We start from the raw sequence: 16,931 nt of genomic DNA on the forward strand, positions 1-16,931 counted from the left end.
GAGAGCCTGCACAGGCATGACTGACCAAATGGCCTTCTGTGCTGTAACCATTCTGTGATTCTAATAATAGTCCAGTTATTTGTGAATGCTCCTTTAACGTTTGTATATTATTATTCCTGAGAGTTTGTGGAGGAGTTTGTGCAGAACATAATAAAGTGCTGTAAGCTTCTGTGCATTTTTTTTTTAAAGGTGTATTCGTTGTTGCTGCCAAACGTACCCCTTTTGGTACTTATGGAGGAATACTGAAGGACTACTCTGCCACAGATTTAGCCACACATGCTGCAAAGGCTGCACTAGCTGCTGCGAAGATTAAGCATGACCTTGTGGACAGCATCATTGTCGGAAATGTAATGCAGGTCAGTGTGAGATGGATCACAATTCTTGAGTCTGAAAATGTTGCAGCAGCTGTTGTGTGCTAAGCCTGTGTTTCTCCAAACCTTTCTACATACATTACTGACACGCCCAGAACTTCCCCCAACCCGCACTTCAGATCAACATTTCTGAATGCCATGCTAATGTTCCAAAGGAAAATCTTACCACAGTTGCAGAAGTATTTTTATTCATATGCAGTAAAGGGAATAACTTGGAAATAAGTTCACAAATACTAAAAGGTCAAGAACTCGGCAGATTTCAGAAGTTCAGATTCAGGAACTCATTTGTAGATCTGTGTTTTAAAGGTCACTTTGATTTTCTGCTCCTTGGGAAGGTGTTAGTGCAATGAAGTTTTATTAAGCTGAGGTTTTGCATAATGAGATATAATGTGCTACTTTTAATGTAACTTTAATTTCACTTTATTGGCATTTGTCAACAATTTCATTTTACTTTCTTCACAGCAGAAAAATAGTTTCATCAGTGCAAATGTCCCTGAGTATGAGCCTGGCAGTAATCAGACGCAGGCTATTCAGCCTTGAGTGCTTACTCAATTAATTAAAAATTATAAATTAAAAATAATTCATTGTGAGTGATGCAGAGTGGGACATTTCTGAAAGACCTAATAATTATGAGCCCTTTCTCGATAACTGAGCTCCAATTTGTCCTCACTTGGTATATAATAGACATAATACAACAAGTATAATTTGTTAGCAGTATTGAATTGACCTTTTTCATCTTTGCTCTAGGAACACTTAGGAAATCGTAATGTCTCTATTTAAGATTAGCTAACACAGCACAGATAATATAAAATACATATTTAAGAGCCAGGTGTTACATTGGGTTAAAGAATATATGTCGTAGGATAGCTGTTGTTGAAAAAAATAGGTAATCTCTACACAGGGATTGTTATAAAACTGAGAGAACTTAACTCTGCAGTTGGATATTAAAAGTTCTTGGGCTCACTAGCATTGTTAATCACTCTGAACATCTTTTGCAAAGTGTTGTCACTCTAGTCTCCTCTGCTTGTACAGTATTGTTCATGGGTTTTAGAAAACATGCAGCCCTGTGATTTTTTTTGTAGGTAATTGTGCCTCTTGTACTCAGAGGGCCAAACAACAGCTTGATTAGATATGGTTGATATGAATCACTTATGCTGCTTTATTTCACAGTTATGATCAGATTTCATTGGTTTAACCAGTACCGGTTTTAACATAATATCAAACTAATGAACACTATATTTCCTCACATCAATGTCTTTTTTGATTTAGACCAGTGTCAAGCTAGGTTATAGACTTGAGTGGGACTTGAGGCCACAAATCATCCTCCCAACCATTGACACTGTCTACACTTCCCGCTGCCTCGGCAAAGCAGCCAGCATAATTAAGGACCCCACGCACCCCGGGCATATGGAAGATGAGGGACAGGAAAGCTGAAAGGAGAGTAGAGGAGGATTTGAATCCATGGTGATAAGATATTCAGTGGCAAGGAGGTTGAAGATGGTATATGTATTCATTCTAGTTTAGTCTGAATGCATGACTGGACAAAGGGGTAGAATCAATGTCAACTGAATGGAGTTCATGGCAAGAACAGAAGAGAATAGCAGCGGACTTCCTCAATGTTGAATGAGAGCAGATGTTCCCAATCTGGGGTCTGTACCTGTGAAGGGTTTCCAGGAGGTCCGTGAAGCTGGTGACTGCCATGTGACCAGTAAATGCCGGTTTGAATGCACAAAATTTAAAAAGAATTGGAGAAATCATGGCCAACAGTGAGGCCAAGGGGAGGCAGGAGCTGGCAGGAGACTAATCAGCCAGAAGCGGACGATGAGGAGAGGCTGTCTGTGGCCCAAAGGCGGCAGAGGCGGGGCACCTCGCAAATGTTGCTGGTGGGGTTTGGGCCGCGGGGGGGGGGGGGGGGGCGGTGGAAGGAGCTGCTGAGATTTGGCCCTCAGGGGAAGGAGCTGCTGGGGTTTGGCCCTCAGGGGAAGGAGCTGCTGGGGTTTGGCCCTCAGGGAAAGAAGCTGCTGGGGTTTGGGCCTCGGGGGAAGGAGCTGCTGGGGTTTGGGTCCCGGGGGAAGGAGCTGCTGGGGTTTGGGTCCCGGGGGAAGGAGCTGCTGGGGTTTGGGTCCCGGGGGAAGGAGCTGCTGGGGTTGGGGCCTTGGGGGAAGGAGCTCTTGGGGTTTGGGTCTCAGGGGAAGGAGCTGCTGGGGTTTGGGTCTCGGTGGGGGGGAGAAAGGAGCTGCTGGGGTTTGGGCCTCGGGGGAGGGAGCTGCTGGGGTTTGGGACTCTCTGGGGAAGGAGCTGGTTGGGTTTCGGCCTCGGGGGAGGAGTGGGTGGGGGAATGAATTTGAGCTCTGGGGAAAAGAATGGGGACAGGCCTTCCAGCCTTGGGCAGGAAGTGAGAGGGGGGCTTTGACCTCTGGAAAGGAGTAGTGGTGGGGGGTCTAACCGCTGGAAAGATGCGTGTTGCGTGTTTTTTAATATATGCATAGGTGTAGCTAGAAAAGATTTGTTCTTCGAGTACAAGAGCAGGAATGTACTTCTGAGGCAGTGTAAGGCTATGATCAGACCCTATTTGGAGTATTGTGAGCAGTTTTGGGCCCCATATCTAAGGAAGGATGTGCTGGGCTTGGAAAGGGTCCAGAGGAGGTTCATTAGAATGATCCCTGGAATGAAGAGCTTGTCGTATGAGGAACGGTTGAGGACTCTGGGTCTGTACTTGTTGGAGTTTAGAAGGATAACGGGGGTCTTATTGAAACTTACAGGATAATGCGAGGCTTGGATAGAGTGGACATGGAGAGGATGTTTCCGCTAGTAGGAAAAACTAGAACCAGAGGGCACAACCTCAGGCTAAAGGGACGATCCTTTAAAACAGAGATGAGGAGGAATTTCTTCAGCCAGAGAGTGGTGAATCTGTGGAACTCTTTGCCACAGAAGGTTGTGGAGGCCAGGTTACTGAGTGACTTTAAGACGGATAGATAGGTTGTTGATTAATAAGGAGATCAGGGGTTATGGGGAAAAGGCAGGAGAAAGGGGCTGAGAAAAATATCAGCCATGATTGAATGGCGGAGCAGATTCGATGGGCCGAGTGGCCTAATTCTGCTCCTATGTCTTATGGTTCACATTTTTTTGTACCTAATTTGCAGCACAAAATGGGGCGCTCACATTGAGAATACTTGGGGTTCCCTGATGCTCCTGGTAGGTCACTAGGGGTTCTGCGGCTGGAAGGTTTGGAAAGCCCTGAGCTAGAATAAGGTGAAACTTATCCAAAGCTTCAATTTTGGACAAGAGTCCTGATAGCATACTGGTAATCAAAGGATTAAGTAAATAATTAGGTTAAATACAGGCATGTGAAAGCTGACCCTATAGTTGCATTTCATGTCACCAAAGGGCAGCATGTATATAACGTACCGAAGAGGCCAACAATAGATCCTTCGGAAGCCTTGGTCTGAGTGCTTTGCTTTATCGCCGTCTTCTGATTATGCTCCTTTTTTCTCAGCAAACAATCATGCTGTTGGTTTAGCTGAAACCTTGATGTAAGCGCTGAAAAGTGCAGTGGTCAGTCTAAAGAGATTTTTTTTCATATTCTGAGTGATTCTAATTAAAATCTTGATCAACAGATTCTCGGGTAGTTCCATCAGTGTTGCTATATCTCTTAATGATTCAAGCACCATTAGATGCTCAGCTGGGAAAGTAGATTACTGAGACAATCCGCTTTATGCAATGAAAGCACTTTAATCATTGTTGTCTGTTTTTGTGTCCTCTCGTTATAAGTCCTCAGTTTATACATTTTCCTCAGACCAGAAACAGACTTAGCACTGCTGCCTCATGGGACCAGCGTCCAATTCCGGCCTCGGGTCACTGTCTGTGTGGAGTTTGCACATTCTCCCCGTGTCTGCGTGGGTTTCCCCCGGGTGCTCCGGTTTCCTCCCACACTCACAAGATGGTTAGGTTGTTTGGCCACAGTGTGAAATAGCTGATGTGCAATGAGGTTGGATGAATACTTGAACTTTTTCCCACCAATGTCGGGGGATTAACAGGGTAAATACGTGGGGTTACGGGAATAGGGCCTGGCTGGGACTGTTGTCGGTGCAGGCTCGATAGGCCAAATGGCCTCCTTCTGCACTCGGGATTCTATTTTAATTTCTCCCTGCTTTTGTATTTCAGTCAGGGATAGTGGATCTTCCATTCAGGTAACCTGCGTTAGTGAACCATGCATAATATGCACAAGTCAACCTTGTCCAGTATCTTGTTAAAAGTCGTGGTATTTGACAATGAATAACATTAATATAGCTTTATTTATTTTTTTAAAGAGTTCTCCAGATGCTGCTTATATTGCAAGACATGTTGGATTGCAAGTTGGACTTCCTATTCCAGTCCCTGCCTTAACTGTAAACAGACTATGTGGATCTGGTTTCCAGTCAATCATCTCTGGAGCACAGGTACTGAACAACTGCAGTGCGTCCTGCATTAGTGGATTAAGCACAATATACAATGTGTTTAATATTACAATATCTTACCTATGTTTTTGTTGGAAGCTTTTGTAAAATTATTACACTATATGGCTATATTTGTGCTCGTTTCTCTTCCGTTCATTGGTGTCCTGACGTTTTAATTTATTTTTCATGGGATGTGGGCACCGCTGCCTTGACCAGTGTTGTTTGCCCATTCCTTATTGTCCTCGAGAAGGTGCTGGTGAGTCACTGCCTTGAACTGATGCAGTCCATGGAATGTAGGTATATCCACAGTGCTGTCAGGAAAGGAGTTCCAGATTTTTGACCCAGCAACAGTGAAATAATGGCGATTTATAGTTCCAAGTCAGGATGGTGAGTAGCTTGGAGGGGAATTTACAGATGGTGTTCCCATGCATCTAGTGCCATGTCCTTCTAAGTGACAGAGGTCGCAGGTTTGGAAGGTGCTGTCAAAGGAGTTTTGGTGAGTTGCTGCTATGCACCTTGTAGATGGTACACACTGCTGTCAATGTGTGTCAGTGATGGAGGGTGTAAATGTTGAAGGTGGTGGACAGGGTGCCAATCAAGCGGGCTGCTTTGTCCTAGACAGTGTTGAGCTTCTTGAGTGTTGTTGATGCTGAACTCACCAAGGCAAGTGACGATTATTCCATCACACACGTGACTGGTGCCTTGCAGATGATGGACAGACTTGAGGATCGTGAGGTGAGTTACTTGTTGCAGACTTCCCAGTCTCTGATCTTCTGTTACAGCTACAATATTTATATGGCTAGTCTACTTTAGGTGAAGGAAGGAGTGGTAGGGAAGGAGCGGGAGATAAGGAACATGGGAAAATAGAAGCAGGAGTAGGCCATTCAGCCTTTCGAGTCTGCTTTGCCATTCTATAAGATCATGGCTGATCTGATTGTGGTCTTAAATGCACTTTCCTGTCTGCTGTGTAACCTTGATGATCAAAAATCTACCTAACTTAGCCTTGCATAAACTCGGTGACCCAGCCGTTGCTTTCTGGGGAAGAAAATTCCACAGACAAATGACCCACCAGAGAGAGAGAGAGATTCTCCTCATCTCAGTTTTAAAAGGTTGACCTCTTATTTTTTACCATGTTCCCTAGTTCTAGTCTTCCTGTTTCAACAAGATCACCTCTCGTTCTTCTAAATGCCAATGGCTGTAGTCCCAAACTGTTCAACCTTCCTTCACAGGATAAAACCTTTCAGTCCAGGAATGAGGCGAATGAACCTTCTCTGAACTGCTTCTAACACAATTGTACCTATTTTAAATTGAGACCAAAATTGTACTCCGGAAATAAAACAGAAAATGCTGGAAAAGCTCCATGGGTCTGGCAACATCTGTAGAGAGAAAGAGTTAACATTTCCCGTCTGTATGACATCTTCTGAAGACCTGCTAAGTTTTTCTAGCATTTCTGTTTTATTTTAGATTTCCAGCATCCACAATATTTTCAGTAGTTCAGATGTGGTCTCACCAAAATCCTGTACAGCTGCAATTAAACCTCTTTATTTTCATATTCTTGCTATAAATGCCAGCATACCATTTGCCTTCCTAGTCACTTGCTTTACTTGCATATAAACATTTTTCTGATTCATGCACCAGGACATCTAGATTTCTTTGTACTACTGAATTCTGCAATCTCTCTCCATTTAAACAATAGATTGCGTTTCTATTCTTCCTGCCAAAGTGGACAAGTTCACACTTTTCACGCATTATACTCCATCTGCAATATTTTTGCCCTCTTGCGTAACCTGCCTATATTCCTTTGCAGACTCTCCACCTTCCCTAGGCAACGTACATTCCGATCTATCTTGGTGTAATTGATAAAGTTAGCTACCATACATTTGGTTATGGCCAAATCATTGATGTAGATTGTAAAAAGTTGAGGCTCTAGCACTGATCCCTGTGGCACTCCACTAATTCAGTTTGTCAATCCAAAAAAGACAGATTTATCTCTACTCTCTGTTTCATTCTCACTTATTAATTCTTTATGCTATGCCTAGACCATGAGGGGAACAGCGAGCGAAAGGCAGGGAGGGAGTGGGAGGGAAACATCGAGCAGGAAGGAAGTGGTGAATGGGAGGGAGGGAGGGAGCAGGATGGTGAGTGAAGCGGCAGTTTGCAGTAACGGCATTAAAAGAAAAATAGAAGCAGTGCTATTGAGAGAACTTCCCTAATTTCCAAACCATTGTAAATTGGGCAGCATGGTGGCACAGTGAGTATTTCCAGAATTTTCTGTTTTTAAATATTAAAAGCAGAAAATTGTACTGGTAATCTGCATGATTTCGACTAACAAAGCTCCAACAATTTAGAATACCCAAGTGTTGGGTATTGTTAACCTTCGCCCAGGTATCTGAATTTTGCCAGTAGGCTGTGTGCCTATGACGATACTGTGTTTGTCTCACATCAAGTATAAAGTGCAATTGTATTGACTTCTCAATAACTTAGTTTGGAAATTCCCTTTGACGACCTAAACTGCTGCCTCACAGTGCCAGGGACACGGCTTTGATTCCCGGCTTGGGTCGCTGTCTGTGTGGAGTTTGCACGTTCTCCCCGTGTCTGCGTGGGTTTCCTCTGGGTGCTCCGGTTTCATCCCACAGTCCAAAAGATGCGCGGGTTACGTGCATTGACCATGCTAAATTCCCCCTCAGTGTACCCGAACAGGCGCTGGAGTGTGGCGACTAGGGCATTTTCACATTAACTTCATTGCAGTGTTAATGTAAGCCTACTTGTGGCACGAATAAATAAACTTAAATGAAAACGTGCTATTGGAACATGCTTTTAAATGGGGGATACTCATTGAAATTCAGGAGACTCCAAAATACCACATAAAGCAATGGAAGATTGGATCTAAATCAGCTCTGTGGCAGAATGGATAATCCAGTTCTTGACCTAACACACATCTGCAATACCTGAGTACACTGTTAATGATTCCTCATTTAAATTAATTCATAAGTGGAAATTGCACTTGTCACAGGGGTATGACTTGCTTTCCTCTTGTACACTTCCAGAAGTTTAGGTCGTCAAAGGGAATTTCCAAACTAAGTTATTGAGAAGTCAATACAATTGCACTTTATACTTGATATGAGACAAACACACTATCGTCATAGGCACAAAGCCTACTGGCAAAATTCAGATACCTGGGCGAAGGTTAACAATACCCAACACTTGGGTATTCCAAATTGTTGGAGCTTTGTTAGTCGAAATCATGCAGATTACCAGTACAATTTTCTGCTTTTAATATTTAAAAACAGAAAATTCTGGAAATACTCAACAGGTTGGGCAGCATCTGTGAGGAGAGGAACAGATTTCAAAGTTAGCTTTCTGTTTCCTGCTTGTTCAACTAGGTTTAAGATTATCAGGAGGCGAGGGATATGCTAGTGGACGGGGAAGTGAAATTCTGTTGGATAAATAGGTTGGCTGCCTGACGTCCTTGAATATTGTGGACTCACCTGGCCCAGGTCTTCTGTGGAATATTGACTCGGTTGCATAAGAGGCATAGTTACTAGTTAATTATCAGACAACCGGTGAGAATGCCTTATCAGGTAAACAGCAGATACTAACAGTCCTCACAAATGGCATGGTGACCAGAACAACTCACCATAAATAGGCTAAGTGCACTGTCACCATCATGGTCACGGCATGGCTAGATACTGTACTCACAGTGGATGATGCTTCTAGTAATTGGAGGTTCAGAAATTCAGCTTGCTGCTTTACAATCAATCATGGCAAATCTGGAACCCCCAACTCAGCCACTAGATGGCATCTTCTAGAAGCAGTTGTCAAACCTCAGAATTTCCTCAGTAGTTCTATGCCTTCAGTGTGATGATGCAAGGAGCTAACCAGAAACTGCAATCTGTTAATCGCTTTGATTTTTCTCTAAATGTTCAGATTGAGTGCTTTGAAAGATATACTCAAAATCAAACGCTTAATTCAGAATCTCATGAGGAACTTTGAAAACATATCTGCGGTGTGGGTCACTACCCCTCCATGGTCATAATAATCAGAAGAACTAAGAGCCGGAGTAGGCAATTTAGCCCCTTGAGCTTCTCTACCATTTAACACGATCATGGCTGATCTCACCTCAGCGTCAACTCCACTTTCCTGCCTACCACGTTCACCATAGCCTTTTCAATCCCTTATTAATTTAAAAATCTGTCCACCTGTTGAGCAACAAGTAAGCATAGGTTGGCGATATTACTCTTTGCAACTATTATCCCTTTTTTCCACATATTGCTTCATAACTGGACCGTCTAAAGGGGCTGTTCCATTGCTTGTGTTGATATTCCAAGCCATGAAGAACAGTTTAGGCTCACATCTTCTCTGAGAAATTCAACTTGTAGTTTGCTGCCATCCAAAAAAAGAATAATTGGAATGGACACTCCTTGTGTTTTCGAAATCAGGTGCTCTCTTTAGCCTCTCAAAGGCACTTGGAGGCAATTCACAATAATCTGCTGTTGGACATTCATCATGTCCAAGTCAAAAACAGGCCTTTCTCCCTTTGAACTAAAATGTGACTTTATACATCATCTAATATGCCCAGAGTGAACAATGAACCCTTCATGTTGCTGAGGAGCTGACTGAAAATAGTACAAGATACCTCATCCTTTTTGACATTTAATCTTTTCTGTCTTCCACTATACCTTACTGACTGAGTATGGTGTACTTGGCAGATGCAATATAGTGTGAAGTTATTCATTTGGTGGCAAAAACAGGAAGGAAGATTATTATCTGAATGGTGACAGTTTAGGAAAAGGGGAGGCACAACGTGATCTGGGTGTCATGGTGGAACAGTCGCTGAAGGTTGGCATACAGGTACAGCGGGCGGTGGGGAGAGCTAATAGCATGCTGGCCTTCATAGCAAGAGGACTTGAGTATAGGAGTAAGGAGGTCTTGCTGCAGTAATACAAGGCATTGGTGAGGCCACACCCTGAGTATTGTGTGCAGTTTTGGTCTCCGAGTCTGAGGAAGGACATTCTTGCTAATGTGGGAGTCCAGCGAAGGTTCACAGACTGATTCCCTGAATGGAAGGACTGACATATGAAGAGAGACTGGATCGACTGGGCTTGTACTCACTGGAATTTAGAAGAATGAGAGGGGATCTCATAGAAACATATGGAATCCTGATGGGATGACACAGACTAGATGCAGGAAGAATGTTCCCAATTTTGGGAAGTGCAGAACTAGGGGTCATAGTCTAAGAATAAGGGGTAAGCCATTCAGGACAGATAAGGAAGAACTTCTTCACGCAGAGAGTTGTGAACCTGTGGAATTCTCTACCACAGAAAGCTGTTGGGGCCAATTCGTTAGATATGTTCAAGAGGAAGCTGGATGTGGCCCTTGTGGCTAAAGGGATCAAAGGGTATGGAGAGAAAGCGGGAATGGGATACTGAAAGTGCATGATCAATTATGATCATATTGAAGGGTGGTGCAGGCTCAAAGGGCCAAATGGCCTACTCCTGCACCTATTTTCTATGTTTGAGAGGCTGAAGGGGGGAGGGAGGGGGGGGGGGGTGGCGGCACGGTGACACAGTGGTTAGCATCGCTGCCTCACAGCACCAGGAGCCTGGGTTCGATTCCCGGCTTGGGTCACTGTCTGTGTGGAGTTTGCACATTCTCGCGTGTCTGCGTGGGTTTCCTCCGGGTGCTCCGATTTCCTCCCACAGTCCAAAAATGTGCAGGTTAGGTGGATTGGTCATGCTAAATTGCCCCTTAGTGTCAGGGGGAATAGCTAAGGTAAATCCATGGGGTTATGGGGATAGGGCCTGGGTGGGATTGTGATCGGTGCAGACTCGATGGCCGAATGGCCTCCTCCTGCACTGTAGGATTCTATGAATATAGACTTCCCTCCCAGATCTTTTCTTCTCCTGCGCTTTCCCTGCCTCTGTACTTGCTTATAGATTTTGCACCACTAACTTTTTACAGTTCTAAAGAAAGGTCATCAGCCTGAAATGTTAACTTTGTTTTTCATTCCACAGATTCTGTTTAACTTGCTGAGCATTTAGCTATGTGACAGATAGCAGGAAGTGTAACATCACATAGTATGCCATTACATTCAGGCTGCACAACCCAATCAGTCCACAACTCCTTGTGCTCCACCCAAGCTTCTTCCCACTATTTTTTTGTCTATTCCTTTCTCCCTCATTTGTTTATCTAGCATCATCTTGCAGACATCGAGGCTGTTGTGGGTTTCACATTCTAACTACTCAAAGAACAGTACAGCACAGGAAACAGGCCCTTCGGCCCTCCAAGCCTGTGCCGCTCCTTGGTCCAACTAGACCAATCGTTTGTATCCCTCCATTCCCAGGCTGCTCATGTGACTATCCAGGTAAGTCTTAAACGATGTCAGCGTGCCTGCCTCCACCACCCTACTTGGCAGCGCATTCTAGGCCCCCACCACCCTCTGTGTAAAAAACATCCCTCTAATATCTGAGTTATACTTCGCCCCTCTCAGCTTGAGCCCGTGACCCCTCGTGATCGTCACCTCCGACCTGGGAAAAAGCTTCCCACTGTTCACCCTATCTATACCCTTCATAATCTTGTATACCTCTATTAGATCTCCCCTCATTCTCCGTCTTTCCAAGGAGAACAACCCCAGTCTACCCAATCTCTCCTCATAGCTAAGACCCTCCATACCAGGCAACATCCTGGTAAACCTTCTCTGCACTCTCTCTAACGCCTCCACGTCCTTCTGGTAGTGCGGCGACCAGAACTGGACGCAGTACTCCAAATGTGGCCTAACCAGCGTTCTATACAGCTGCATCATCAGACTCCAGCTTTTATACTCTATACCCCGTCCTATAAAGGCAAGCATACCATATGCCTTCTTCACCACCTTCTCCACCTGTGTTGCCACCTTCAAGGATTTGTGGACTTGCACACCTAGGTCCCTCTGTGTTTCTATACTCCTGATGACTCTGCCATTTATTGTATAACTCCTCCCTACATTATTTCTTCTGGGTAAGCAGATTTTTCCTGAATTCCCTGTTGGTTTTGGCAGTAATTATCTCATATTTATGGTCCCAGTTCTGGTCTTGCCCACAAGTGGAAACCTGTTCTTTATGTCTACCCTTTCTAAACCTTTCATAATCTTAAAGACTTCTATCAAGTCGCCCCTCAGTTTACAGAAAAGAGCTTGAGGCTCTTCAGTCTTTCTTGATCTTCTTGGTTCTGGTGTTTATTTTTGCACTTCTTAAACTTTTTTGCTTTTCTCTTCTACCCTCAAAATGAAGACCAGTCCTTTGCATTTTTTTTAAGTAGCTTTATTATCTCTGCTTGCAAAAATTTGTGTATCCCTGTTCCTCTATTCCATTTAATCATAATTTGATATATTATTGTCACATATATTAGCATACAGTGAAAAGTGTTGTTTCTTGTGCGCTATACAGACAAAGCATACCGTTGATAGAGAAGGAAATGAGAGCGTACAGAATGTAGTGTTACTGTCATAGCTAGGGTGTAGAGAAAGATCAGCTTAATATAAGGTAGGTAAATGGAGGATTGTTAGAGGGTTTATAAGAGTTAGAGTGGAGTTTCAAAAGCATTGAACGAGAGCAAAAGATAGAATTAGAGGGTATGCTGGGGACAGTTCGCAAGAAGTCGCCACACTCCGGCGCCACCTTGAATTTGATTACTCGACAATTAAAATATTAAAATGTTTACAGATGACTTAAACTGAAATAATTCCATTTGAACTGCTGTATGCAGTTTTTAAGATTTTCTTTTAATTTGCCGTTTGGGTAGTTAGGGTTTTTTTAAATCTCCATCCTCGCTGATGTGTTTTGTCATAATTTCCTGAGTGAGGTAAGATGCTCTGTCAGAGAGTTGGTGCAGACTCAATGGGCTGAATGGTCTCCTTCTGCACTGTAGGGTTTCTATGAGTTTACTTAAGTCATAGGAAGATAGGACTTTGGACCAGCAGTAGGCCAGTCAAATGCATGGACCCTTTTAAATAAATGCAAATAAATTTTTTTTTGCATGTCCCAGGAGTATAATGAGCTAGGTTCTTGGGAATGTGCCAACTTGCTGTGTCATCAATGAATGGATAAATTCGGTCAGATTTGAAATGGTATGTGCATTTTTAATATAAAACATTCTCTTTGTTACAGGAAATCTGCCTTAGAGAATCCGAGATTGTATTGTGTGGAGGATCAGAAAGCATGAGTCAGGCTCCATATGCTGTTCGGAATGTACGATTTGGCACAAAGCTTGGGGTTGACATCCAGGTAAAATATACTTTTTAAAGTTTCATTCATGGAAATGTGGGCGTCACTGGCTACGGAAGCATTTATTACCCAACTCTAGCTGTCCTAAAGAAGGTGGTGTTGAGCCACTGCCTTGAACTACTGGAGCCCATGTGTTGTACACCCACAGTGCTGTTAGGAAGGGAGTTCCATGATTTTGACCCAGGGACAGTGAAAGAACAGCAATATATTTCTAAGTCAGAATGGTGCGTGTATGACCTTGTGTGGGGCATGCAGGTGTTGGTGCTCCCATATCTCTGCTGCCCTTGTCTTTCTGGGTGATAAAGATTGCAGGTTTTAAGTGCTGTTAAAAGGAACCTTGGTAAGTTGTTGCTGTGCATCTTGTAGATAGTATGCACTGCTGCCACTATGTATCATTGGTGGAGAAAATTAATAGGTAAAGTAATGGATGAGGTGGCGAATCTGCAGACTACTTTGTCCTGGATGGTGTCAAGCTTCTTGAGTGTCGTTGAAGCTGCACTCATCCAGGCAATTGGAGGGTATTCCATCACACTCCTGACATGTGCCTTGTAGATGGTAGACAGGCTTTGGGAAGTCTGGAGATGAGTTACTTGCAGCCACAAGTAGATATGTTTTTGTTCTCGAGGATGTTGTCTGTGCTAGTTATTTCCTGTGAGTAGGTAGAGGTGATGGGCCTTCGCTTTGAACTACTGGAGTATTTGTAATAGATCGACATCGAGGGGTATGGAGAGAGTGCAGGAGTGTGGCGTTGAGTTAGAGGATGTCATGATCATATTGAATAGGGGAGCAGGCTTGAAAGGTGGAATAGTCTACTACTATTTTCTACATAGATCCTAATGTGCTCCCATGATGGTGTTAAGTAGGGCATTAGATTTTGACCACCAATGATAAAGGTATTGTCAGAGTAAGCTCAGTGGTCTGAATCTTCCAGGCAGTGGCAATGTTGAGTGATTGCTGTTGTGCACAGAGACATTGATATGTCCTGACATTGCTGCACATTTCTTCTGGGATCTTCCGACCCTGGCTGGCAAAGAAATGCAGTAAGAAGTTTAACAACACCAGGTTAAAGTCCAACAGATTTATTTGGTAGCAAAAGCCACACAAGCTTTCGGAGCTGCAAGCCCCTTCAGGAAGCGCAGGGCAGCATACCTTGGGGAGCTCTATTGAAGCTGAGTAGAGTCAGGGAAGACAAGTTTTTTTTTTTAATGACAGTAACTACCAAATGATGAGTTTAAAGGTCCAGTCTTTGAACGTTAGTGAATGGATGAGTAGATAGGTGGATGGGTAGTCAGATTGGGTTGAGGTTGGTCCGGTCAGGGCAAGTTTGAAGGTCGAAGTGATGTGGTTGGGGTCAGTTGTGTCCCATTGATCTGCCACAAGTCTCTGGGTGGGATTTACTGCACAATCTGTCACGGGTTTTGCAGCAGCGGGAAGCAGCCCAACATGGGCCAGCGGCAGGATCTTCTGGCCCCCCTGTTCATAGAATCATAGAAACCCTACAGTGCAGAAAGAGGCCATCAGGCCCATCGAATCTGCACCAACCACAATCCCACCCAGGCCCTACCCCCATATCCCTACATATTTACCCGCTAATCCCTCTAACCTACGCATCTCGGGACACTAAGGGGCAATTTTAGCATGGCCAATCAACCTAACCCGCACATCTTTGGACTGTGGGAGGAAACCGGAGCACCCGGAGGAAACCCACGCAGACACGAGGAGAATGTGCAAACTCCACACAGACAGTGACCCGAGCCGGGAATCGAACCCAGGTCCCTGGAGCTGTGAAGCAGCAGTGCTAACCACTGGGCTACTGTGCCGACCGTGTTGTCAATGGGGTTTCCCATGGAATGCACCCCTTCCCGCTGGGAAACCAGCAGCGGGGATGCACTGTTGGCAGGACCAGAAGATGCTGCCGGCATGAACAGTTGAAACGTACCGGCCTCTAACTCAAAAATATTTGAGCTATTTACACCTTCAGTCATTCGTCTCGTCTCCACTGATCCAGGCTGTAAGATTTGGCCCAGTGTATTTAGTATGCAAATGTGGAGAAGGAGAATGAATACTTCGGTGTATGTGCCAGTGGTGTATATTAAGCTGATGATGTCAAGCTTCTTAAATGTTGCAGCTTAATCTAAGTATTTGGAAAGTATTCCATCATTCCTGGCTTAAACCTTTATAAATGATTTGAAAGTACTGCCACTAAACTAGAGTATAGCTTGTGTGAAGATGAGGCAGCAGTATAGTAAGAATTTTAAGTCTGATTGTTTGGGGAAAAGTTTCTGGATTCTGACACTGGCTTTATACTGAGGGATGAAGCTGTCACCGTTTTAACTCCTTCACCTCCATAAGCATGCAGAAAGTTTTCTGAATTTAAGAATTGAACTATTTTTTGTTAATAGTTGTGAAACAAATTTCTGTACAGATGGAAGACACCTTATGGGCAGGATTGACGGATCTCCACATTAAAGCACCTATGGGTATTACAGCAGAAAACCTTGCTGAGCAGTATGAAATAAGCAGGGCGGAATGTGATGCTTATGCATTACAGACTCAGAAGAGATGGAAAACTGGTGAGTGCTCAGTGACGCTGAGTCATGTGCAAAAATCTGCATGCGAGGACACTTAATTGTAGGAAGGATCGTTAGTTTCGGTAGAAATAAAAAGGTAACCACAAATATTAAATATACAAAACTGAAACAGAAGATGCAGGAATACACCACAAAGACAATTGGCTTTTAAAAATAAATTACTAAATTAGAATCTGAAGTCAGTAGTTAACAGCATCATTCAGCAGCTTTGTAGTTTGTATCTCATGAGGTAGAATCTATACACCATAATTGTCTGTTGTTGATATGTTGAGTGTATGTGTTGTAGTCTGTAACTGCGACTCCCGATTGTAGGGATACATTTTTTGTACTACCAATCCTTCATAAATATTTGCATTTTTTTTTTAATAGTGAAATTTAAAATGAGGTGTTTAATTTTGTTAAAATCCTCACTTAAGCTTCGGTCCCAATTAATATACTTGATAAAATCAAAAGTCTGTAAAAGGAAAACTTTGTTAATGACTTAAATGATTCATCAGAACATGAGAAGTAGTTCAAAGAGTAGTCTATCTCTTAAAAAGGAAATAGTAATATGTCATTTTAAAGTTATACTGTTAATGGGGTCTTCAATTATTTTCATTTTTTGGGAAAACATAGTGTGAGGGAAAATAACAAACTCTTGTTATCACTGCATTTCACAAAGGAATGGAGGAATGCCCTTTTCATTTCAAAACAAATTTCAATAACCATCTTAAAATTTCCCTCCAGCAATTTGTTAGTTCAAACATGATTGGTGGTATTATTATTAGTATTTTGGTCTGTTTTTGAAAGAAAAGTTAGTTTCCTTTCTAATGAAGAAATAAATTAGATAGGCAACAGCTGATGCTAGATAGTACAGAATGAGAAGCAAGTAATAATATGTACGTGTGCATTTACTATGTTGCATAATACCTTTCAGCCCATGAAGCCGGTTACTTCAATGAGGAAATGGCCCCAATTGAGGTGAAAATCAAGAAAGGAGTACAATCTGTAAGCCAGGATGAGCATCCCAGGCCACAGACCACTGCAGAGCAAATGGCCAAGCTACCAACTGTGTTCAAGAAAAATGGCACCGTCACTGCAGGAAATGCTTCAGTATGTTCCAAAGCCCCTCTTTGTGAAATGTTGTCGCGTGTACTTAATGTCAGATTGTGTGTTGATAAAATTTACCATTAAGTCGTTTTGTGTCTCCAGTTTACCTTTACTCTCTCCCCTATTCTGGAAGTACTAACTTATGTTTGGATTATGATTCACAGCACTAGCCAGTCTACATTC

The 16,931-nt window shown here is 43.3% G+C and overlaps 1 protein-coding gene across 1 annotated transcript in view; it reads left to right on the forward strand.

The window, feature by feature from the left end:
• acaa2 (acetyl-CoA acyltransferase 2) overlaps window positions 1-16,931 on the forward strand; it is a 46,719-nt gene that overhangs the window by 14,080 nt on the left and 15,708 nt on the right. Inside the window, exons 2-6 of the mRNA XM_078222253.1 lie at window positions 190-356; window positions 4,682-4,810; window positions 12,952-13,068; window positions 15,494-15,641; window positions 16,576-16,751. Of these exons, the coding sequence (XP_078078379.1) occupies window positions 190-356; window positions 4,682-4,810; window positions 12,952-13,068; window positions 15,494-15,641; window positions 16,576-16,751 (737 nt within the window). The remainder of the gene's footprint in view (window positions 1-189; window positions 357-4,681; window positions 4,811-12,951; window positions 13,069-15,493; window positions 15,642-16,575; window positions 16,752-16,931) is intronic.

This window comes from Mustelus asterias, chromosome 1 (genome assembly GCF_964213995.1).
Source record: "Mustelus asterias chromosome 1, sMusAst1.hap1.1, whole genome shotgun sequence".
Classification (NCBI taxonomy): Eukaryota; Metazoa; Chordata; class Chondrichthyes; order Carcharhiniformes; family Triakidae; genus Mustelus; species Mustelus asterias.